Raw genomic sequence first — 24,602 nt, 5'->3', positions numbered from 1 at the left:
AAATCTGAAATTCCTTGACACAGTTCCTGCTGTGAGTCTGCTCCTGCAAGTGTATAGGTTCCTGGGTTACACCTCTTGGAAAGTGATAAGTAGAGTCCATAGGTTAAACCAGGGATCCCCAAACTAAGGCCCGGGGGCCGGATGCGGCCCTCCGAGGTCATTTACCTGGCCCCCGCCCTCAGTTTTATAATATAATATATTGTATATACATATAATATTGATAATAATATTATAATGTAATACAATATAACACTAATAATAATATCATATAATAATATTGATTATATATTCTATATTACATATAATATTACTAATAATATTACAGTATAGTGGTATAGTTCAATATAGCAATATATAATGCTAATATTGTGCTATGTACATATAATTTGTAAGCCACTCTGAGTCCCCTTTGGGGTGAGAAGGGTGTGATACATATGTAGTAAATAAATGCAGTAAATAATAAATAAATAAATAAATTTTAGACTTAGGCTCATCCAAAGTCTGAAATGACTTGAAGGCACACAACAACAACAACAACAACAACAACAACAACCCTAATTAACTTGACTATCTCATTGGCCAGAAGCAGGACCACACTTCCCATTGAAATCCTGATAAATGTATGTTGGTTAAAATTGTTTTTATTTTTAAATATTGTATTGTTCTTTCATTGTTGTTGTTGTTGTTGTTGTTGTTGTTGTTGTTGTTTTTGCACTACAAATAAGACATATGCAGTGTGCATCGGAATTTGTTTGTATTTTTTTCAAATGATAATCCGGCCCCTCAACAGTCTGAAGGATTGTAGACCGGCCCTCGGCTTAAAAAGTTTGAGGACCCCTGGGTTAAACAGTAAAGTATGCTACCCCAGACTCCAAAGGAAGGTGGGTAGTTGCTTTTGTTATGCCGTCAAGTCATTTTTGACTCATGGCAACCCTAAGGTGAACCTATATTGCTCCTCCCAGAGAGGGTTTGCCATTGCCTCTCTCTGAGACTGAGAATGTGACATACCCAAGGTCACCCAATGAGTTTCCATGATCAAGTGGGGATTGTCTCCCAGTGTCCTAATTCAACACTCAAACTGCTATGCCACACTGGATCCCATGTGAAGTGATACAGGCTACCAATCTGGAAGATGCAATGTAAAAAAGAACAAAACACTCTTCACGCAAGGTGGAGTTAAAAAAAAAAACTAAGAAAGCACATCAGGCAGAAAGATTTCTAGCCTGACCTTCCTTTGCGAGAAACTAGTTCGGTACTTATCATTCACTTTGTTGGGCAATATATAAAAATGTTATTTCAGTTTCTGTAGTTGAAACAGTATCCTCTATTCTAACACTTCATTCTGCCACATTGCACATCACACCCAATTTAGTGTCCGGGCAGCAAAGACAGAGACTGGAAGCCACAAACGTCACAGCCTAGCTACACTTAGACACAAAAAGTTTAAATAACTTCTCCTCACTTCTCCTCACTTCAGTAAAGATCATGTGAATAGAGGCACTGATGCAGTGAGATGTTGTAGTACTAGGACTATTTTAACAGAATACTAGAGTTCAGAGGCTAGTATGTCATCTTAAGATTAGACAACCTAAACCTAGTGTTTGCCAGAAAGTACATCTAGGGGTGCAGATACCTGACAATTTGAACACACTGCCATCTTCTTTTCAAGCCTGAAAAACAAAATTGTCTAGGCTTTGAACATTTAAATTAAGGAGGCCCCCATGTACATGATTTGGCTGTGCAAAACACAAGACATATTCTAGTCCTAGGTCTTCAGTTGACAGATAAGAAACTTATCTGTTGTTTCCTTTCTATCGATTAATATTTTCATTTCAAATGTTCCAACACCAAAATGCTGTGACAGTTGAAACAAGCAAGGTATTCTTTGTGTGTGTTTTTGTATGTGTATGTGTGTGTGCATGCTCGTAAGTTTACCATTATGATATCTGAAGCACTTTAATAAAATTAACAGATCCAATGGGCCATCAATCTGAACCTGAATTTTTTTTTGTTACTAAGCTGCCTCCTATGTCATCCCAATCTGCTCCCTGAATCAGGGTAGCTTGTTCTTTTCCCAGTGTTTTCTACCTAAATTAAACACACACTGTATAAATATACATTGTATCCCGCACCTATGCTTTTTGCTTTTTTAAAAAAACTCCTCTACTCTATGTATAATTTTGGAAACTAGGTTGTCATTTTATATATATATATATTTATATATCCTGCTTCAAAGACGCACACAACTGAAGCTACAGAACAGAGAATAAGGTTTGAGGCTCACCGGATTTTTACAAAAGGTGGTCACTTTAAATATCTCTGTCCTCTTGCCTCAGTTCTCTATTCTCTTAACTCTTACACCGCAGAATATTAGCAGGAGATCCAAACAAAGCTAACCAACTGTATCCTGGGGTAATTAGTATTTTTCCTCCATTACATCCTCTTGTTAATCCTATCATTATGGATTGTATTGCAGATGAGAAGAACGCTCTCCCCACTATGGTCAAAGAGTTGATGCTGGGTTTCCATCGGACAAATACCACACAAGACTCATGCGCATTGTGTGCACGATTAATTGCTTATGAGGCATATTCTCTCCCCGTGCTGGTATTCAAACACAAGACTGAAGCCCATATGTCCCCCTGCTTATATTAGCCACCCACACCTGTGCTTCAGCTTCTTTTCTCCCCACCGTTCCACTGCCACCCATGTGTTGGATTAGAAGATATTTGTGCCCTTTTCCCCTCCCCACATCTCCCACGTCCCTCCTCCGGCTGGTGCTACTCTAGAGTAATGTTGCATGCCCACTGGAATCGTCATGGTCCACACTGTTGAGGATGGCTGTCTGGTCTTCAGGAACCTGCCGGTGGCAGAGGTCATCTTTCAGTGCTGAGAGGCGGGCAAATGGATCCTGGCGAGGGTGCCTCTTCTTCTTTCGGAGACAGACAGCTTCGTCAGGCCACAGTACCTGAGAGTTAGGGTGTTGCTGAACCTGGGAGGCTGAACCATCTGAAGAGAAAAGGGAGAAAGACAGAAGAAGAACAACAAGATGGTTGATCATTTGTGAAGGGTAGGTGGACCATTGGTAGGGTCAAGACAAGAGAACACATGGCAATTTGTGCCTAAACTAGTAACAAAAAGGAAAGATAAGTTCAATATGTAATCTAGCATACAATCATTTTTAAAAAAACTCTTAGCACGTGAAAGTTTGAGTGATTTGAAAGGAAAATAAGGAAATGCTGGTGAGGGCAGGGGAAAGGAAGGGTTTGCTTTGTGCAGAGAAGAGAATATGGAAGAAAATGTAGCTTATGGGATTGTTGCGGGGATGGATGAGCCTTAGGAATATGGCAGGCTTTCAGTCTAAATAAAGACATAATCGAGAGAAAGAAAATGAAAAAGGAAGAGGAGTTAGGAGAGATTACAGAGGATCTGGGATAGGAAGGGAACAACAAGAGACTTTGGGATTGAGTCCAAAGGTAGACAGGGAAGGTTGCCAGATATCTACTAGGAAGCTATAGGAAGTATCAGCTCGGGGCAACACAAAATGAGGTTAGGTGGACTGTAAACTACCTTGGAACTAAGAGATGGAGATAAATGTTACTGGGGGAGGGGACCCTAAAAACAGATCTTTCAGTTCTGAAGATCCAAGGAACAGACAACCCAGTGACCTTTTGCACAGGTCCAAACCAGGACAGAGTAACAACTTCCCGGCCAAGAAGCAGAAACAATTCCCATTACAAGTCATAGACTTCAATGAGCATTGTGCTTGGCCCAAAGTGAGGGGAGAGCCAGGGGGAGATTAGCCGGGAGTCTTGTGTTCCTCGCACTCACTGATTTGTTTTTTGGATTTCGAGGAGCCCTTGGATGACTTTTTGGGCTTCTTTATCCGCTGGTATTTCAGAGCTTCGAGCCTCTCAGGTGCAGCAGCGCTCCGGGTTGGAGATGGACGTTTTCTAGAAAGACAAAGCAGACAAGCGCCATCAGTGGGCCCCTGCTATATTCTGTCTCAAGGGAGGTCGCTCTAGTGGGAAAGAGAGCATTCAACCTCCATCAGGCTGGTCATGGAAAAAGAAAAGATGAGGAGGCCCTAAAATGGTGGAATAGCTGGGTCTATCCCATATACTGGTGATGGAGGTGAAACCAGTTTCTCACCTCTTGGGAACTATATTAAATGTTATCTCCCCAGCCCCAGTCCCAACCCGGCCATTTCTTTCTCTAGGGAATTTAATGTTTTTGCCCCATAATCAATACTGTGTAGGTCGAACCAGGCAAAGGTTATAGAAAGACATTAGGACTCCAAACCTTGGCCATTCCTGTGAACAGAATCAAACTCCTGAACATAATCGAATCATGCTGGAAAAAATAGGTACCAAGACTCTTGGCTTAAAATGATCTGCAAATGTTTAAAAAATAAAGGAATAATTAAAGTGGCAACAGCTAAGGCTTGATAAGGCACTTGTTGGAAGGAAAGGGGATAGAAAAAACCCAAAAGGCACATACAGGTGTTCAGTGATGGGACAGATTATGAGATCTAGCTGCAAATGACGCACCCTGGCCAGATAGCACAAAAAGAGAAGATTGAGGTAGAAAGATGGTAGGGTTGACAGATGTAATGAAGACCTTTACAGTCTAAAACATTTCCAGTATACATGCACATCCTTCATATGCTTCCAAGGGTTGACTCTGGCAAGTTCTATAAATCCATTAGAGATGCACACAACACAGCACACAGATCAAAGGGAGGGGAATTCTTCCAAGTAGTCTTGAAAGTCACAGACGACCAGCAACCTTCCTGCATTCAGTACAGTACAAGGATGTATCTAGGCCATCAAAATATTTAAAACAACTTTTAGAAAAGCACAGCTCAGTGGTTTAGGTGACTGCATTTGCTATATGAATATACTGAGGACTTTGGCGTCCGAGATAGTGATAAGACAGCAACTTCCGTAAACATAAGATAGAAAAGTCAATGGCAAAGGGATGGGCACTTTAATCCAACCTCCTTTCAAAATATTAATGATAACAGCACCTCCTGTATCAGAGGTTAGCTTTGTGGCCATAGCTAATGGCTTCCATGGACCTTGCTGGTGCCCTTCTACTGTCTGATTGAAGCATGTTTTCTGGCCTTCTTTTAAAAGTGTGGGAAAACACAGAATTGCAGTCAGCCTTCCACATTTGCTTGGGTCAGGGATACAAGACCTCAATGGAAGTGGCAAAACTGCAAATAAAAAGCACATTTTTACATGACAGAACCTGTAGTTGACCATAGAATTCTAATACAGGACCCGTAAATATCTAGAGAAATGTTCTCCCTTGGCGTCTCTAGGTCCTTCAGCATGGAGGTGGACAATGGAGTTGCACTGGAGGACCTAGACATTCCTAAATAGAACATATTGTCCAAATCTGTGAATAATCAGATCCACAAATTTCAAACCCACAAATGCAAAGGGCTGACTATATGAAGCAGGAATAAATATTTATTGAATTGGATACTTCTCAGATTCTAGTATGAAGATTCAGAAGGTGACCCTTCAATGATTACTGTTTAAATGGCCATCAGTCTCTATCTTCTGTGGTTCTGTTGAATTTCAGACAAAATGTCTTCTATTAAATGTTTGCCAATGTTTGTTGTAAACCACCCAGAGTCCCCTTGGGGAGATAGGGAGGGATATAAATAATAATAATAATAATAATAATAATAATAATAATAATAATAATCTCAGCCGCTATCAGGACCTCAAGATTGAACTTCAAAGACTCTGGCAGAAACCAGTACATGTGGTCCTGGTGGTGATGGGCACACTGGGTGCCGTGCCAAAAGATCTCAGCCGGCATTTGGAAACAATAGACATTGACAAAATTACGATCTGCCAACTGCAAAAGGCCACCCTACTGGGATCTGCACAAATCATCCGAAAATACATCACACAGTCCTAGACACTTGGGAAGTGTTCGACTTGTGATTTTGTGATATGAAATCCAGCATATCTATCTTGTTTGCTGTGTCATAATAAAATAATAATAATAATAATAATAATAATAATAATTATTATTATTATTATTATTATTATTATTATTATTTTTAAAAAGATACCAGGAATAAAGTTTACAATGAATGATGAGATTTTTTTTCCAGAAATATCAACTTTGAATGGATAGACACTCCATAAAAAGAAACACAGTGTGTCATTTCAGTTTTTGACTTGAGATCAGTATGGTATGGCGGTTTGAGCATTGGACTATGACCCTGAAATGCAGAGTTTAATTGCCTACTAGGCTATCAAAAACCCCTGGAAAACCTTGGGTGAGTGACACACTCCCATCTCCAGAAAGCCCCATGATATATTCCCCTTAGGGTTGCCATAAGTTGGAAAAGACTTGAAGGCATGCAACAACAATAACAGCAATCGATACCTCAGAATACATTTACACTGTAGAATTAATACAGTTGATACTTGAACTGCCATGGCTCAATGACATGGAAACATGGGATTCGTAGTATGGTGATGCACCAGTACTCTTTGGCAAAGAAGGCTCAAGTTCTTTGAAAATTACAACTTTGTTCATTGCTTCTCGTGGGATCAAATATTTGGGGATGTTTTCTATACAAAGGAATGTTTTATGGCCAAGATTCTAAAAAGAAATTCTAAACCGAGGTCCCACCAATTTTGAGCTTTTCAAATTGGCGTTGTTCCCAATTCAAGCCAGCAAGTTTCAAAGCAGAAATGATAACAAAGCTATAGCATGAGAAGTACAATATGACACTTCACCGCTCCTCTTCCTTCCTTCCACGGCATTCAGGCAAAGGAAGAGAAAATACCTAGAGGAGATACAGGATTTGTCCATTCTTTCTGGGGAATTGATGCAGTGTTGTTAAATGCAGACAACAAAGGGCAACTGAATTGTGCAGCTCTACACGTTTGCACAAGTAGAAGCCAAGAAGTTTCTTTTTGGCATCTTCTTTCTAGGCTGAACATTGAAATAACCAGTCAAGGGAGACAAAGGAAGACTCCAGGCCGCTTGCAGCAAAGTGAAACACCAGGGAGTGATAAGAATGTCATCATCTCAGAAGCATTTACCAACAGAATGGAAAGAGGCATCTCGTATTTTGACACTTTCAAAAGTAGAGAGACACCGCCTTTCCCTTTCTAGAGGATTAACAAGTCACTTCAAAAATCCAGGAAGCAGCAATGTTTTAGCGGGACTTGTTCTACAGCAATTTGCAAACAAAAGTTGCAGCAGGAAAAAAAAGCAAGAGGAATGCTCCATTCCCACCCTCTCAAGTTTCACTACCGAGCCAGCTTCCAGCAGCAGCAGCAGCAACGCAATGGGACAAGAGGAAAGCGGATAAAGAGCAGGGCACACAGCAGAGAAAGGCATCCCTTCACCAGGTTTGCAAAGGCAGCATGGGTTGTCTGCCCAAAAAAAGTTTTCACCATGCTGAAAAGAGGAGCATGTAGGAGAGAAGAGGAAAGGTAGGCTGAGAAGAAAGGAGAGAGAAGGAGAAAGGAGATTTTGGAACAATGGAGTAAGAACAAACAACAGAGAAGGCAAAATATAAGAAGTAAAAAATTATGGAAAAACAAAAGAGATAAAAGCACTCGGACAAAGAAACCCACAACCTCCCAAGCCAGAGCAACTGTGACATGCATGTAGAAGGACCAGCACATGGACAGCCTTTAAAGGGAAAAACTATTTTCTTCCAAAAACAAACAAACAAACAAATAAACAAAAACCCCAGACAGACAAGAGTCCTCATCCTCCAAAGAAAGACAGCAGAGTGACAACTGTGAAGGTCCCACCCAAGTATATATGCCAGCCCACCTAGGCCCATCTAAAGCTATGAGCAGAAGGAAGAGCACACAGGAACGGGTTCAGTGGTGATGTACAACGTGTGCCCACCAACTGGCTTTGTGTCTTTTGGGTTTCCCATTGCAATGATGTGATTAAGAGCAGAGATGACCTGCTCCAGGTGAGGATATTCACAACAAAATGGATACACTTTCCCTTTAATATATCAACATTTTTTTACTTTAATGAAATGCATACTTTATTAAGGAGCTCAGCTTATCAGAGGAGGTGGTCAAATCACAATTACAATAGTACAAGAGCAACTTTGCCAGAGACTTATCACAGGACTTCACTTCTCTGTTCTCTCACACAATTGTCTCAGTGGGGGATGGTCTGGAAAGCATTTAACAAACACAAATAATCCGATAATGAGTATTATTATTATTATTATTAACTTTATTTATACACCAACTTTCTCCCCATAGGGGCTCAATGCAGCTAACAATCCCGCACTTTAGTCAAAATTTAAAACGCGCAATACAAAAGTTAAAAAAACACACAATTAAATGGTACAAATTAAAATATAACATATACACTTAAAATAGCCTTTTAAAACTCACAATAGCCAGTGGAGCTCTTGCAACAGCAGAGTTGGCCACTCCTTCTAGCCAGCCCCAGTTAGCAGCCTGCTGCTCTTTAGACCAACTGAAGTTTCTGAGCACTTTTCAAAGGTAACTCCATGTAGTGTGCATTACAGTAGTCCAACCGGGATGTAACCAAGGCATGTACCATCCAGTCCAAAAAGCAGGAAATTCACATTCAAAGCACCCCTGACAAATGGTCATCCAGCCTCTGATTAAAAGCTTCCAAAAAAGGAGCCTCCACCACACTCTGGGGCAGAGATTTCCACTGCTGAACATCTCTCACAGAAAGTTCTTCCTAATGTTCAGGTGGAATCTCCTTTCCTGTACTTTGAAGCCATTGTTCCACATTCTAGTCTCCAGAGCAGCAGAAAACAAGTTTGCTCCTTCCTCACTATGACTTCCCGTCACATATTTATACATGGCTAAAGTCCAGCCCCCCAAAAGTCTGAGGGTCGGACCGTGAACTGGCACTTGACTTAAAAAGTTTCAGGACCTCTGCTTTGGATCAGCGGAGAAGGGAGCTTCCGCCACGGGGGCCGGATAAATGGCTTCGATGGGCCACACGTGGCCGTAGTTTGGGGACCCCTGATCCAAGGACTCTATCATCAATGGCTTGGAATTACAAAAAAAAAACAACCCATAAAGCAAACCTTGATTTTGCCATTTTATATATGGATTGCACTTGACTGTACCATTGTATATAATTGCCATAAGTATCCACAGATTTTGGGTATCCATGGGGATTCCTGAAACCAAACTCAAGTAGATACCAAGGGCCTACTATGTATTTCTCACTGCTTCTAGCCAGACAGTAGACAAGAACAAAAAAAAATAGGGTCAGCCAAAAGAAACTTCTTTGTCAGAAGCTTTATTAAGTGAGGCATGCCTGTTTAGCTCAATGACAGACATCATGTTTTGCACTCAGAAGGTACGGTCCCAGGGGACAAATGTCTTTTCTGGAGATAGAGTTATTTCCAGTCTGGAAATAATAACCTTACTAGATACCGTAGTAACATAATCTGACTTTGCAGAAAGCAGATGTCTATGTTCTGTTCTTTCCTATCCTACAATCCACAAAAATCTCCCCGTCAGACAGATATAGCTAGCTCCCTTGATGAGTAGTACTAGGCCCAGTGGGCTGTGAGCTGGGAAGACCTGATATAAATTATTCAGGTCCTGATACTTAATGGGCTTAGAGATTAACCTCCATGATCAATTATTGAAAAGCTTCCCCCAGTTCTAGGAATAACAGAATGGTTATTTGATTGCATTTACATTTTACATTTCATAAAGATAATCATCTAGAGACGTTACAGGCAATGTTCCAGATGTTTGTCCACATTTGTTTGCATTCCTCTCAGAAGAGAGAGAAGCTCTTGCGCTCACAATAATACTTCTGTCATGTTGGTTGGAGGCTTTTATACACATCTCATAAACCATGTTTCCCATCAGTTTTACAGCACCATAAAAACAGGGAGCTGGTCTCACTGGCCTTTTCATAAAGTTGCCACAACCTTTCACTCACTGACAACTTTACAACCTCATATCATACAGCAGTCACTTGGCTTTGGTCTTACAAAACAGCCAAAAAATCCCAACACTTACAGTCATTTTTCATCTCTCCAGCTTTCATTTATGGTAAAATGACCCAGCCCCTGCTTGTTTAAAGAGGGCATCCTAGTAGATCAAACTACATGTTATAAATCAAGACATGCCCAGCATTCAGCCCTTTGGAGAAAAAGTTTGCTAAGAAGCCATTTATGGAAGCCTACTAAGGGTTCAATAAGTCAATAGCTAGAAAAACTGCAAGAACAAGACCTTAAGACAAGTTCTTGCCAAGCTGCCATACAAGGAATTCAATCCATGGGTCATACTTATAAGTTATGAAGGACTGCCATGCTTCTTACATTAATGGTTTCAATAACAGATCTATATTAAATGTGCAAATGGTTTCAATAACACGTACCCTGTTTCCCCGAAAATAAGACATCCCCCAAAAATAGGACCTAGCAGAGGTTTTGCTGAATTGCTAAATATAAGGCCTCCCCCGAAAGTAGGACCTAGCAAAGTTTTTGTTTGGAAGCATGCCCGGCGCCCGCCAAACAAAACACCAGAGCATGCAGAATCGGTAAATGTACATACAAGTTGTACATGGAAATAATAGTAATACAGTAGAGTCTCACTTATCCAAGCTAAATGAGCCGGCAGAAGCTTGGATAAGTGAATATCTTGGATAATAAGGAGGGATTAAGGAAAAGCCTATTAAACATCAAATTAGGTTATGATTTTACAAATTAAGCACCAAAACATCATGTTATACAACAAATTTGACAGTAAAGTAATTCAATACGCAGTAATGTTATGTTGTAATTACTGTATTTACGAATTTAGCACCAAAATATCACGATATATTGAAAACATTGTCCACAAAAATGGGTTGGATAATCCAGAAGCTTGGATAAGTGAAGCTTGGATAAGCGAGACTCTACTGTAATAAGAAATTCTTGACAGGAGTCACAGTTTGTCTGGTTTGGTTATGTTGGTTTGTGATGAAAACCACTGTACAGTATATAATAAATGTTCATTTTTTTTGTTCAATAATAAATGTGAATTCTTCTTCATGGAAAAATAAGACATCCCCTGAAAATAAGACCTAGAACATCTTTGGGAGCAAAAGATAATATAAGACACTGTCTTATTTTCGGGAAAACACGGTATTTCTATGGGCGCAATGAATAAAAGGAATTGCAGGCACAGGGGTGTGGGGGAATTGCATAATTTTTGGAGCAAATATCAGTTGATATATTGAAGGCAAACCTTTCATTAGATGTGACATAGAGGTATCACATGGAGGTCCCATTAGCTTCATTGTGACCTCAATCCACCCCAGGCTACTTGGAGGTTGATTTTTTTAAAGTATGTGTTTACATGCTAACTATATTTAAGAAAATCTGTGCTTTAGTCCTTTGAATGGATATATACTTGCTCCAGAATTATTCCAAACTCATCAAGATTGCTCAGTGCCAGCTAAAATGACACCCGATCTGCGGGTGTTGTGCTGAATCTGAACCTCATCCAGGTTAGTGGTGTTGGACATTACTTCAGACTACTTTGTACCTGGCATAACTTTGTGTAAGTATAGTCACTATGTGCCAGGATTGGGAGAGTTTTAGATATGGCATAACTATTTCTTCCTAACTCAACAAGAATGAGATGGGAAGGAGTTGGACTGGATAACGTTTATGGTCTCTTCCAACTCTATGATTCAATTTCGAAGATGGAACTGGGATTCTTTTCCCTTTTTGCACAAAATGAAAACAAGCAGAAATGAGCCGAAGCAACATGCTAGAAGAGTGCACAACTGCAACACAATTACAAAAACATGACTACTGTATATAGTAAAAATGATGAATCTGATAAAGCAAAGCCACTGGGTATCTAAATATGTAGAAAACATGGATTTTGTTTTTAAAATGTTCTATTTGTTTAGACAAACAAAAAGTTTTACTTCTTGATATGGAAGTATATAGTCAGAAATATCTTTACTATGTAAGAGAAGGTCAAGTTAGCTTGCGGAGAGGAATTAACTGTTACGTTTTTTTTGCTCTTTTTTGCTTTGCCCAATTGCGGAAGAATTTATCTTTTGGGTAGTTAATGGAATTCGTAATATGTGCAAATTCACATTACTCCAAAAGAGGAAATCAGATGCCTACTATTGTACCTACTATTCCTCCTATCCATTATTTCTCATTATTGTCTCCTATTTACTGCCTTTATGCCCATTAATTTTTTTATCAATGCCCTTTAAACGTTTTGATGTTTAGAGCCAACAGTATGTTTAATTTTATTCCATATAATATTTTGTAATTTGATTACTCTTCGTTGTTATTTGTCATCAAGTCAAGTTTGATGTCTATGAATGAGAGACTTCCAATAGTCCCAGTCATTAACTACCCTCCTCAGGTCTTGCAAAATGAGGGCCATGTCTTTCTGGATTGAATCAATTCATTATTAGTGAATGATTATTATAATTATTAGTCTCCCTCTCTTCTTATGCTCTTCCACTTCACCATTCATTATCATGTCATCTCATTGTAAGTACAAAGTCTCTGTTTAATCATACTGGCATCTAGTGAAAATTCAGGCTGATTTGCTTTAGGATGCACTCATTCACCTTTTTAGTTGTCCACAAATCTGCTTTTCTATGGTGGTAGGCCTCTCTGCTTCTGTGAGGATGAAGTCCAATCTGATGGTAAATTGGTAATTTTGCCAAATGACCAGCCCTGGACACAGAAAAATTGTGGGACCAGAGACATCAAACCTGCCAAGATTTTCTCCTGGATACAGGAGACTTGGGGGAGGATTTTCATAAGGCGTGACATCCTTTTCCTGGCAATAGAAAGGACATTGAAGATGTCCCACGTCAAGGATGAGAATTTTTATTTATTTATTTATTTACAGTATTTATATTCCGCCCTTCTCACCTTGAAGGGGACTCAGGGCAGATCACATTATATACATATAGGGCAAACATTCAATGCCCATAAACACATTGAACCGAGACAGAGACAGACAGACAGACAGATGCAGAGGCAATTTAACCTTCTCCTGAGGGGATGTTCGATTTTGGCCACGGGGGGAGCAGCTGCTTCATCATCCATTCTGACGGCACTTTCTCACTTCCTTATTCCAACGTTGTAAATTAGTTAAACTTGCTTCCCCACTTTTATAAGTGGTACCTTATTTCCTACTTGATAGATGCAACTATCTTTCGGGTTGCTAGATCAGCAACAAGCAGGGGCTATATTTATTTTTTTTAATTGACGGGTGCTCACCCCGCCACGGGCTGGCCTCGAACTCATGACCTCATGGTCAGAGTGATTTATTACAGCAGCTGCCCACCAGCCTGCGTCACAGCCCGGCCCCTTTAGGGACAGATCCAGGAATGTATCCCCTGCAGATATGGCAGTTGTACTTTAATTCGATATTCATTAACTTTGCATCAGTCTTAGTCCCTGTATCACACATTTAGATACTCATTGGCTTCAGGATATCTACTTCATCACTTTCACTACATATTACTATTTTTGTAATGACTGCTGGGGGAGATCATCCATACGCATGGAGCCGGGTGTTATAAGAATGCTAACTATACCCAAATATATTTCTCCATGCCTTCAAAAATATCCTCAGCTAAGGATAGTGTGTATCCTCTGAATGAATGCCTGGAGGAGGTAATGGACTGGGTTAGGAAAAACAAATTGAAACTAAATTCAGACAAAACAGAGGTGCTTGCCATCAAGGGTCTTAATCTGGGAATGGAGGGATGACAACCAGTCCTGGATGGGGTTACACTCTCCTTGAAATACTGTGTCCATAGCTTGGGAGACTTCTGGATCTGTCTCTCCAAATGTCAACCAAGTAGATGTGATGTTCAGGAGTGCTTATTATCAGCATTGGTTGATATGGCAGCTACAACCCTTCCTAATTTTGGAGGACCTAAAGATGGCAATGCATGCACAGGAAACCTCAAGGTTGGACTTCTGCAATGTGCTTTATATTGGGCTACCTTTGAACCAAGTTTGAAAACTCCACTTGGTTCAAAATACGGCAGCCAGATTGGTTACTGGAACATCCAGAGGTGAGTATATTATACCTATCCTAAAGTCACTCTACTGGTTGCCAGTTAGTTTCTGGGTAAAATACAAAGTGTTGGTTTTGACCTTTAAAGCCCTACATAATTTGAGCTTCTTCAGAAGTGCTTTAGTTCTACATTCCACCATGGTAGGGAAATGGAATAACAGCCTTTCTGGTCCTTCCAGCTTTGTGAGGTTAGTGCTTACACTAAAAATATCTCAAAAACAATTGTCTACAAGAGAAATCAGTCTTCAAATCTGGGACAAAAATTGACTGTTTTCAACCCAAAAATGTCCCATCTATGGCCCTTCCACTTCATAAGACGGTGATATTCACACTTGTTCAAGTATCCTGGAACTAACTGTGATTTGTGAACTTCCTCCATTAGCAGTAATTTCACTAAATTATTATGTAAATATTATACAATAATTGGTACCCAAACAGGACCCACCATGTCCCATTTGCTAATTCCAATCAACTAATGTTTTTACTGCAAACCACTCTAACTACAGTGAACGATAAAAGTTAGTTAGCTTATAATAAATTAGCATCAGAAATCAGAAACTCATACTATTCAGCTATACCATTCCCCCCTCCACATAAGTAACAGACATCTTTGACCTAGCATTCTTGCCTTAGCAGTATGGTAGGCCTTCCACTATTGTGAGGGTTAAGGGCACAAAACTGGAAAAATGCCCCAAAACCCCCATTCTTTTACCAGAGAGAACACCTCTCTAAGAACTGTTAGGTTCTCCAGGGTGTCTCTATGATTTATTTCCTCTGAAGGATGATTGCAGAATCATACTGGAGGACTTAGAGAATCCTATAGAAGTATTCTCTATAGCAGGGGTTCTCAAACCTTTTCAGCTGAGGAGTCCTTTTTGAAGCAAAAGTTTCTCGTGGAGCCCCAAGATATGTGTATATATTATAGCATGCAGGAAAAACACAATCAAAGCACCCCAAGCCACTCAGCCTTTGTAATAATAATAACAACAACAACAACAACAACAACAACAGGAAAAACTCAGCCGCTATCAGGACCTCAAGATTGAACTTCAAAGACTCTGGCAGAAACCAGTACATGTGGTCCCAGTGGTGATCGGCACATTGGGTGCCGTGCCAAAAGATCTCAGCCAGCATTTGGAAACAATAGACATTGACAAAATTACGATCTGCCAACTGCAAAAGGCCACCCTGCTGGGATCTGCGCGCATCATCCGAAAATACATCACACAGTCCTAGACACTTGGGAAGTGTTCGACTTGTGATTTTTTGATACGAAATCCAGCATATCTATCTTGTTTGCTGTGTCATAAAATAATAATAATAATAATAATAATAATAATAATAATAATAATAATAATAATAATAGCCCATACATCACACAGTCCTAGACACTTGGGATGTGTTCGATGTGTGATCCAAGATAACAGCCAGCATAGTGATTTGTTTGCTGTGTACTGATCTTGTTGTGTATCAAATAATTACAGCAATAGAATAGAATAGAAGCAACCCCAGGGGTGATCCAGTCCAACCCTCTTCTGCCATGCAGGAAAAGCACAATCAAAGCACCCCCAATAGATGGCCACCAAGCCTTAATAATAATAATAATACAAATAATAATAATAATAACAACAACAACAACTGCAAAAGGCCACCCTGCTGGGATATGCGCGCATCATCCGAAAATACATCACACAGTCCTAGACACTTGGGAAGTGTTCGACTTGTGATTTTGTGATATGAAATCCAGCATATCTATCTTGTTTGCTGTGTCATAATAAAATTAATAATAATAATAATAATAATAATAATAATAATAATAATAATAATAGCAAAAATTCCAGGGGCCATCCAGTTCAACTCCCTTCTGCCATGCAGAAAAAGCACAATCAAAGCACCCCCTGAGTGGTGGGAGGGAAATAGGGTTTTGGAAGCAAGGAAGGTGAGGGGAAAAGGCTTTTGGGGTTGAGGGAGGTGAGGAAAATGGCTTTTGGTGGCAAGGGAGGTGGGGAGCAGGAAAGAGGAGGGAAAGCTTCAAGGGGGGAGGAGGAGGGAACTGTGGAGCCCCTCAGTATGCTTCACAAAGCCACAAGAGCTCCCCGGAGCACACTTTGAGAACCCCTGCTCTATTGGAATCTTTAGGTGATCCAATGCAGTGGTATGGTCAACTTCTGATGGATGTCAACCATCAAGTCATCCGGAAGACCCAGTGACTGCTAGAGAGAATATTGTGACGGCACGAGTGGCGCCATCTATATGTCAAACTGTAAGTTGCAAGATTTGAATTGTTGTATCATGCCTGATTTTGCCCTTACCCTGTAAATGTAGTTGGATTGGTTATTTATATCTGTCAATCAATGTTGTTTGCACCAGTTATATTGCTTGCTCAGCTCAATTATTTGGCTCCACCTCTTCCTGGAGTAGGACAGTGTTTCCTTTTTTCATTCCACCATCAAGCTTTCTACCAGATGGATGTGTGAGAGAGACTTGGCTCTAAAAGCCCTTGATTAAGTTACCTCTCAGCACCAATTCTGAGGTTCTTACCCTTGAGACTTACGCTTCATATTCAGGGCCAACCTGAACGACGCTGAGGAGTCTCAAGCACCTTCAAATCAGTCCTTTGGCAACAGAGGAAGACTGTGTCTTCAAACATAGGCCATTTGGACTGAGGCTGAGTTTGCTCCGGCATTCACAGTCATTGAGAAAGAGTGACCTGGAAAAGCTTCTCAGCTACAGAGCTCCTTGGACTTAAAACATCCAAAGACTGTAATGTATATTTTCCTTTACCCCTTTGAAACTTCCAGCTTATTGAGATAACCTTTTGTGAACAATAAAATCAGTTTTGAGTTATCTACAGTGTTTTGGTCCTTGGGAGTTCCAGTTTCCCTAAAAGAGGGCAAGAAGCAATCCCCTGGGGAAAGATGTCACGTCCATGCCTCTTTCACTAAGAGTTATAGCCCCAGGCGTAACAGCACAAATATAAACCTGTGAATAATCAGATCTCTAAAAGTGAAACTCAGAAATGTGAAGGGTGGACTGTACTTAGAACCATGACAAGCATTTTCAATTATTTATCTACAGAAAAGGGCTTTCTGTAGTGCAGTGTGCACAGCAGAACAGGGAAACCCAAAAGCCACAGAGACTTAAGTGTGCAAAGGATTTTCCTGGATTTTCCTACTCCTTATTCCCCTTTAAAGGAAAAAAATGTTATTGAAAAAGCCCCCCTGGCATCCCTTCCCATGCCCCTCTCCCCCACCACATCCCACAAGCCCAGCACCATTCCTTTCAGACATTGATCACCCTTACCTATTGAGCTGAGGAGTGGCTTGTCTCGACAACACTGCCCAGATAGCTGAGATTAATCAAAAACAAAGCAGTTATCAACACCCGCACGGAGCCAAGCTCCACAAGACATCAGCAAGTCAAAAGGAAAACAAAATTCAAAAGGAAGAGTAACGGGAAAGAAACCAAAACACAAAGAACAAACAATACTGGAAAAAGAAAAGGGGAAAGAAACAGAAATGAAAGAAAAGATGACTAAAGCGTATAGGAGTTATGGCTTCAAAGCACAGACAACAGGGTACTAGCACATAGGGCACATCTACACTACAGACTTAAACCAGTTCAATAATAATTTCCCCTTCCCAGAAAACACTGGAAATTGTAAATTTGATGGGTAGGGAAGGGCTCTCCCCAGCATTAAACAGGCAATACAATTGCTTTGGGAGTAGCATTAAAAGACAGCAAGTTGTCCATTATTTTGACATATTATGACTTTTTTACCTCCAAGTATGGGGCCACACGAATTTTCATCCTGAGCAAATAAAATGTCAAAAGTCTCTTTTAACAGTGCAAGGACAGGCTAAGAATTGGTAACTGAAAATGTTCAGTACATCCCCCCAAAACTACCCAGCCCTACAATTTCCATGGTTCTTTGGGAGAAGCTGTTAAAGTTCAATTGGTAGGAAAACGGATTATCTAGGTTGTAGTTTAATCCATTTTAGAAAGCCCTGGGATTTCCCCATAAATGAACTTTTTGAGTGTATTCTGGATCCAATAGGTTTGGAAATTATCCATGTTAGTATCATTAGTTTCATGGGGTCAGCTCACCTCTTTAATGCAAATACACCTCTCTTGTCCTATGGGCCTGATCTCCTGAAAGCAACTACCAAACATGGTGAATGGGTTCCTACAAAGCTTCCAGGTACCAGAGAGTGTGGGTGAAATGCAAAGGGGCATTGCAAGGGGTGATTGCCAGCCTCCCCTCCCACACTAACATTCAAATGTCACATTTTTTTAAACCTGAGATAACACCTTTCTAGGAATCTCTAGGTCCTCCAGAGCAACTCCATGGTCAATTTCCACTATAGAATTATGCTAAGAGGACCTAGAGATTCCAATACAAAGAAAGGATTCCCTGAAATGCACAGGCAAGAGGCCACTACAGCTAGAAATGTAATCCAAAGATATGCACTATACAACAGTAATTGAACCAAAATATAATCCATGTGTTACCAACACATATACATTCATAGAAAGTAAAACTCTATATTCAGAGTATAGAGTATACTCTATACTCACATCTCTTATGTGAGTATATATGCTCCTGTCTTCAATGCTGTTACTGTATTTTGTATTTTGTAATTTTTTATCATGTACAAGTGTTTCTAGCCACTCATATGTATTCCCTGTAGGTTCACTCCGTCATTGATAATGACACATTGAATTTATATACTCAAAGAACGAAACTGACTACTCCAGGTTTTCCATACCTGCATAACCACCACCTGAGGAAGACTACACAGTTGAAACCGGTCGTGGATGGTGACCAACCTTGGACTTGCTTAAAACATTGGATTTCATAAAAGGATTCACTTACTTGGACGTTTAAAATTGGGACTCACCATTAGAGATTTATACAGTCCTCCATGTGGAACATGAACTCTGGTGGGCATTGCACTCACAAACTCTGAATATAGAGTTTTACTTTCTCTGAATACAGAGTTTTACTTTCTATGAATGTATATGTGTTGGTAACACATGGATTATATTTTGGTTTAATTACTGTTGTATAGTGCATATCTTTGGATTACATTTCTAGCTGTAGTGGCCTCTTGCTGGATCTAGAGATTCCTACAGAAATACTCCCTGCATGATGCTATGGTCAACTTCTGGTTGACCAACACTTGTTCCCGTTCCCATATCCTGCCAGCCCTCCCTTTCTTCTTGACATGCTCTACACATGTTTGCATCTCAATGTGCTGGCATCAAGCATCAATCATTCATACCCCCGAGGTCAGTTTCCAAAGGGGAAGTTCAAATTCTACTACATGGAAAACAGAAAACTTGTTTGAACAAAGACAAAAGGATGGAAGGAGAGCACGTGCCTATAGGTGCAGTGAAAGAGAGAGGTGTGAGGGAAAGAAGGAAGAGACAGATAGAAAGAAACGCTTTGCCTGGTGCAGCCCTGGTACCTGGAAAACCAGCTGCGGGAGATAAGGCCAGCTGCATTCCCTTTCCTGGACAGGATCCGAGCATGTTGGCAGCTTCCTGATTTGACTTCTGTGTGTTTTTTGGTGGATTTTGTTTTTTTGTTTGTCCTCTCCTTATACAAGTTGTTCATGTGGCTAATGTCTTGTTTGTTCACTTTACCCAAGTCTTGGGAGGGGCAGCAGCACTCCTTTTGGAGATGGAGTGGTAAAAGGCAGCTTGTGTGGACATGTTTCATTCATGGTGGATGGCAAACCCTCTCGGGGGAAAAGGATGTGAAGAAGGCAAAGAGCAGCCTCAAGGCTTTAATGTCCCAGGAAAGTAAACAGCCAGGAACTAGAAGAGGAAAATACTGGTAATTTCTGGGTCCATTTACCCAGTACAAAAAAACCCCTGAACTTGTAATGTTTAGACATTTGGATTTCTTCGCACAGCACACAACTCCCAAAACAAAAGCAAGCTGGAATTCCTCTGAGGGGGAAAGTGATTATTTAACTAAGAAGCAACCCATGAGCACAATCAGAAAGCATTTTCTTAATCTAACCTACTGAGAGGGACACTGGCAGACACTGGCATTGGGAGGGGGTCAGCACAACAATGCAAACTTGGCTAGAGAGAAAAAATAATCCTAGAAATGCCAGCTGGAGGTCATCTCCAAAAAGGATGCTGCGGTGTGCCTAGGCAAATCCTAAGCGTTCAGTTGATGGTGGCAGGGGAAGAGCTTATGGGAAGGGATGGGAGCAGGTGAGGTGGGGAGGGAAAGGGGGGCTGGGTAAAAGGGAAGCAAGCAATTCCCACACAACACTTACCCCGAACTGGTTGTCGGCGTTGGCTCTGGTCTAAGAATCTCCTCCCCGGTTCTCCTTGGTGAGGAAATGTGTCCAAAGACATCCATGGGTTCCACAGGCAGGGAAGGACACTGAGATGGGGGGTAGCTAGTGGCCAACGAAGTGAAGGCCATGGGAGGTCTGAAACTAGGACTTCCTCCCCGGCTACTCTGGGCAGGAGATCCCGTGGACGGAGTGGACTTGCGGGAGAAGCTGACTGCTGCCGGAGGCTGAAGGGTGATTTCTGACATCTCTGCTTGCTGGATGAAGCCCGGTCGTGGTCTGGCACGAGCTGTCAGCTCTGGGGAGCTAGTGCGGGAGCTGAGGGGACTTTGAGTCAGGGGGGAAAGCCTTGAAGGTTGTAGCACCACCTGATGTAAACTGGGCTCAGCCCTCCTGATTTGCCGAGGGCTGGGCCGAGGTCTAGGTTGGGGGTCGTACCACCTGGTGTCCAAGCCGAATGTGCTTGTGCCACTGTGGCTGACTGACTCGGACGGCCCGTGGTAAGGCAACACAGGTATGCCCATGCCTTGACTGGTGTGTCGTAACTGCCCTTGACTCGCCATTGATTGCATAGGTTTGTCCTGCCATTTGGTGGCGGTGGGCATGGAAGCTTGGCTCCTGCTCGGTGACTTGCCAGTCCAACTCTTTGGTGCCTCCAGGGCCAGCATGCCAGAGTAGGCTGCGGGGACCTGGAGGGAGGAAGGTGGCGGTCCCCTGGGAAGACTGGCCTTTGGCTGCACACTCTCAGCCATTTCACACTGATGGAGTTGGTGAGGAAACATGATAGGCGAAGACTCCAGGCCACTGAAAGGGAACTCAGCTCTGCCCCATGGTTCAGGGGATCGGCCCCCCGTTGGAGTCTGGGTCAGGGGCAGTGTGCTGTTGGAAGCATTCTCTCCATTCTCCTCAGGGATGGTGGGGTGGCCAAATGGCCCCTCGGGGTGCAGAGGAGGAGAGGACATGACTGAACTGAGAGGGCTGACCTCTGGCATGTAGAAAGGTGGCGGGTCCATTTCCCCCGGGCTGCTGCTGCTGAGGTAACCATAATATGGGCCGTGGTGGAATGGCCGGGGGGCTGGAGGTCTCGCCTGACCAGTGGCTTGGAGGCGGCTCTCCAAAGTGCTTGCCCCCTCCAAGCCCCGATGGAATCTGGGACTGTATGCTGGTGGCTGAAGGTAAGACTCCTGGCTGGAGGAAAGTGGTGTCAGTTGGGATTTGAGGGCTGTCACAGAGGCAGGCATGATGGGATCATCGTTTTCTTCATCTGACTGACGGAACTCTGGGTACATGTCCGTCTCCTCCACAAAGGGGAACCCCTCTATCCTCCGGGTCTTAAGCGAGGGCTCCATCTCTGAAGGGTCCATGACAAAGCGTCCATCTGGCCCACGGCTGATCAGTTCAATGGGGGTGGTTGCCTCCGCTTCTGCCTCAGCCTTGGAAACACTGTATTTCTTGCTACTGATGGCTCGCTTGGTCTTCTTATACAGAGATAGCTCTTTCTCCTTGCTGGGGCTCAGCATCCTCTTTCCAGGAGGACCTTGGTCATCAGAGGACTCCGAAGGGGGCCGAAGTGTGCGGATGCTCTCAGGACTTACTTTACCAGAGGACAACCTAGACAAGAAGGAGAAACGAAAAAGCAGAAGGGTCACAAAAATGGAAAGCACCACAGAACAGAAGCTGGCTAGGTATAAAAGAATAGAAAATTGGTGAAAAGTACAAGTCAGTCTTAGAAAGGGACTAAGGTGTGGTTGTGTGTTGTATGTTGGATGCTAGCATTTGTTCCGTGGGATGCAGTCCAAGCCCTTGTGTTCTATAAAACTCAGCCCTATTGCAAATTCCCACCTCTAGCAACTGATCCCCAAAGAGATAATACTTCAGTGTTTTCCATATCATTTCCCATAGTCCACCTAATCATATTGCTAATGGTTTATCCTGTAAACAGCTCCAGGGTATTCTTACGGAGAGATTCTAGCAGATGTAAGGGACTTAGTTTCAAATTGCCTAAATGACCCAAACAATGTATAATCCTGTTGTGCTGAATCTGCACAATGGTAGATTTTTTTTTAAGGACACACGCACACATATGTACACAGGACTGTGATTCACTGAAAAGAAGTTCACCTGAAATAGGTCGCCATTAATTTATAAAGTGGTCAAGATTAAAAAATTAGGGCTTTTCAAATTGGCGTCATTTCCAATTCAAGCGAACAAGTTTAAAAGCACAGATGATAACTAGGTTACACCATGAAAAATATACTCTGACACTTCGCAGCTACTCTTGTTTCCTTCCGGGGCATTCAAACAAATGTACTTATAGTTGAAGTAAGAGCAAGAAAACAAATTACATGAATCAAATTAAATGGTGGAGTCCTTTCTATTATGTACATTTCAGGACGCAGACAGAGAACTGTATTTTATAATTATATGCAGTGCACACATAACCACACACACACAAAAGACATTCTTCAAGGTGTAGACATCGACAAGATATTGCCTGATATTAAGAAAAAGCAATGACTGGAGGTAGTTAACATGCCTCTAGTTTCTGAAATGGCAAATAAAGCCAAATATATTCTGGTTCATCCTTTCGGGACAAACATGCAAGGAAACAGGGTTGTTGTATGTCTTTCGGGCTGTGTGGCCATGTTCCAGAAGCATTCTCTCCTGACGTTTCGCCCACATCTATGGCAGGCATCCTCAGAGGTTGTGAGGTACCTCACAACCTCTGAGGATGCCTGCCATAGATGTGGGCGAAACGTCAGGAGAGAATGCTTCTGGAACATGGCCACACAGCCCGAAAGACATACAACAACCCTGTGATCCCGGCCATGAAAGCCTTCGACAACACATGCAAGGAAACATTGCTCAGAGGACACCAAAAACACAAAGATACTTACGGAGACTCCAGACTTTTCCGGCAGTGGGTTATTGAAAGAGGAGGGTCTGGAAAAGAATAAAGAAGGGAAGAAAAGAATAAAAGAGGGGAAGAAAAGTTGCTAAAGCACAGCAATAGAAAAAAAAATTGGAAGCTTTTGAAAGAAAGGGAGACTCACATATTCTTTCTTAATTGTGTTTCCATTTAGTGAGAATGCTGCAGTATAACAAGTGAGCCATTTTCTGGTTGCATTTTTAAAAAAACTTTTTAGCCAAAAAAGATGTCTACTTAGATGCTTTATCTCCACAATCTCATCATTCAACTTATGCATCACTAGGGGAGGCAGCTATAGATCACTATGTCTAAATTGGTTTGCTCCATTCCCAACCTCAGTTTGACACAAACACACAAAATAGAGTTTGAGATGAAGAATATATTTTGTCAACTGAGTGTGTGATCAGGATCAAGTTTTGAGTATAGGCACATGCTACCGTTGGGTCTTCAAATAGGGTATGAGCATGGAAACATCTTGATAGAGTCTCTTGGATTTTTATTTTTTCAAGGAACACATTCAACTCCTGGAAGAGGGTTAGGGCCATGACAGTTTCCTATTTGAGATAATAATAACACTTTATTTATATTCCACCCTATCTTCCGAAGGGGACTCAGGGCAAATCACAGTACACATACATGGCAAACATTCAATGCCGCTTGGAGACAGGATAGAATAGAATAAGACAAACAGAATGAGGTATGTAGTCTTTAAGTCCAGATTTTTTTATGTGCCTTGGAGGTTGATATTTTGCTCAGATTCAGTCACAGGGGTGTTGTTGCTTCATTCTCTATGACGAAGAGCCATCAGAACTTCCTCCTTCCACCTTCCTTTTGGCCACCGCATTTCTGGTCTTGTTATTTATGGTGTTGTAAAATATCTCCCCCGCAATTTGCAGTACCTAGTTTCTCTACTTACAGCTTATAAATTGTTTTCGAACTGCTTAGGTAAACAGTGAGCTGGGCTTGAGGTTGAGCTCAAAACTAACATATATATTTTTGCATCTGACTTGTAAAAGCAGATAAAATATTTAATATGTATTTTTACAATTTATTTTACCAGCATGGAATACAGGATGAATATATCAAAGTAGTCAGACAGTTATAGTTTGATGCCATCCCTGCAAAAATAGTATCCAGGTATCTGCTAATTAAAAAGAAATCAATTTGCGATTTTGAAGTGATACAGTTCAATCTACCACAAAATACAAAGGGCTGCAAAAAATGTCTCATTCCAATAGTGTATATAAGTTATTAAATAATGATCTTATTTAAAATATA

The 24,602-nt window shown here is 41.4% G+C and overlaps 1 protein-coding gene across 7 annotated transcripts in view; it reads right to left on the bottom strand.

Annotated features, from left to right (window-relative positions):
* Nucleotides 1-841: 841 nt before the first annotated feature.
* igsf9b (immunoglobulin superfamily member 9B) overlaps nucleotides 842-24,602 on the bottom strand; it is a 166,147-nt gene continuing 142,386 nt past the window's right edge. For 2 of the 7 annotated variants that reach the window (XM_016994963.2, XM_008114357.3), the window contains exons 17-20: nucleotides 23,293-23,338; nucleotides 20,375-22,006; nucleotides 3,832-3,953; nucleotides 842-3,009 (exon numbers count right to left, since the gene is read on the bottom strand). In XM_016994963.2, the coding sequence (XP_016850452.2) occupies nucleotides 2,786-3,009; nucleotides 3,832-3,953; nucleotides 20,375-22,006; nucleotides 23,293-23,338 (2,024 nt within the window). In that variant the 3' untranslated portion in view covers nucleotides 842-2,785. The other 5 variants (XR_010000400.1, XR_010000399.1, XM_062960955.1 and 2 more) reach the window with 5 other exon arrangements.

This window comes from Anolis carolinensis, unplaced genomic scaffold (genome assembly GCF_035594765.1).
Source record: "Anolis carolinensis isolate JA03-04 unplaced genomic scaffold, rAnoCar3.1.pri scaffold_8, whole genome shotgun sequence".
NCBI lineage: Eukaryota > Metazoa > Chordata > Lepidosauria > Squamata > Dactyloidae > Anolis > Anolis carolinensis.
This window is presented reverse-complemented; position numbering and strand designations above follow the sequence as displayed.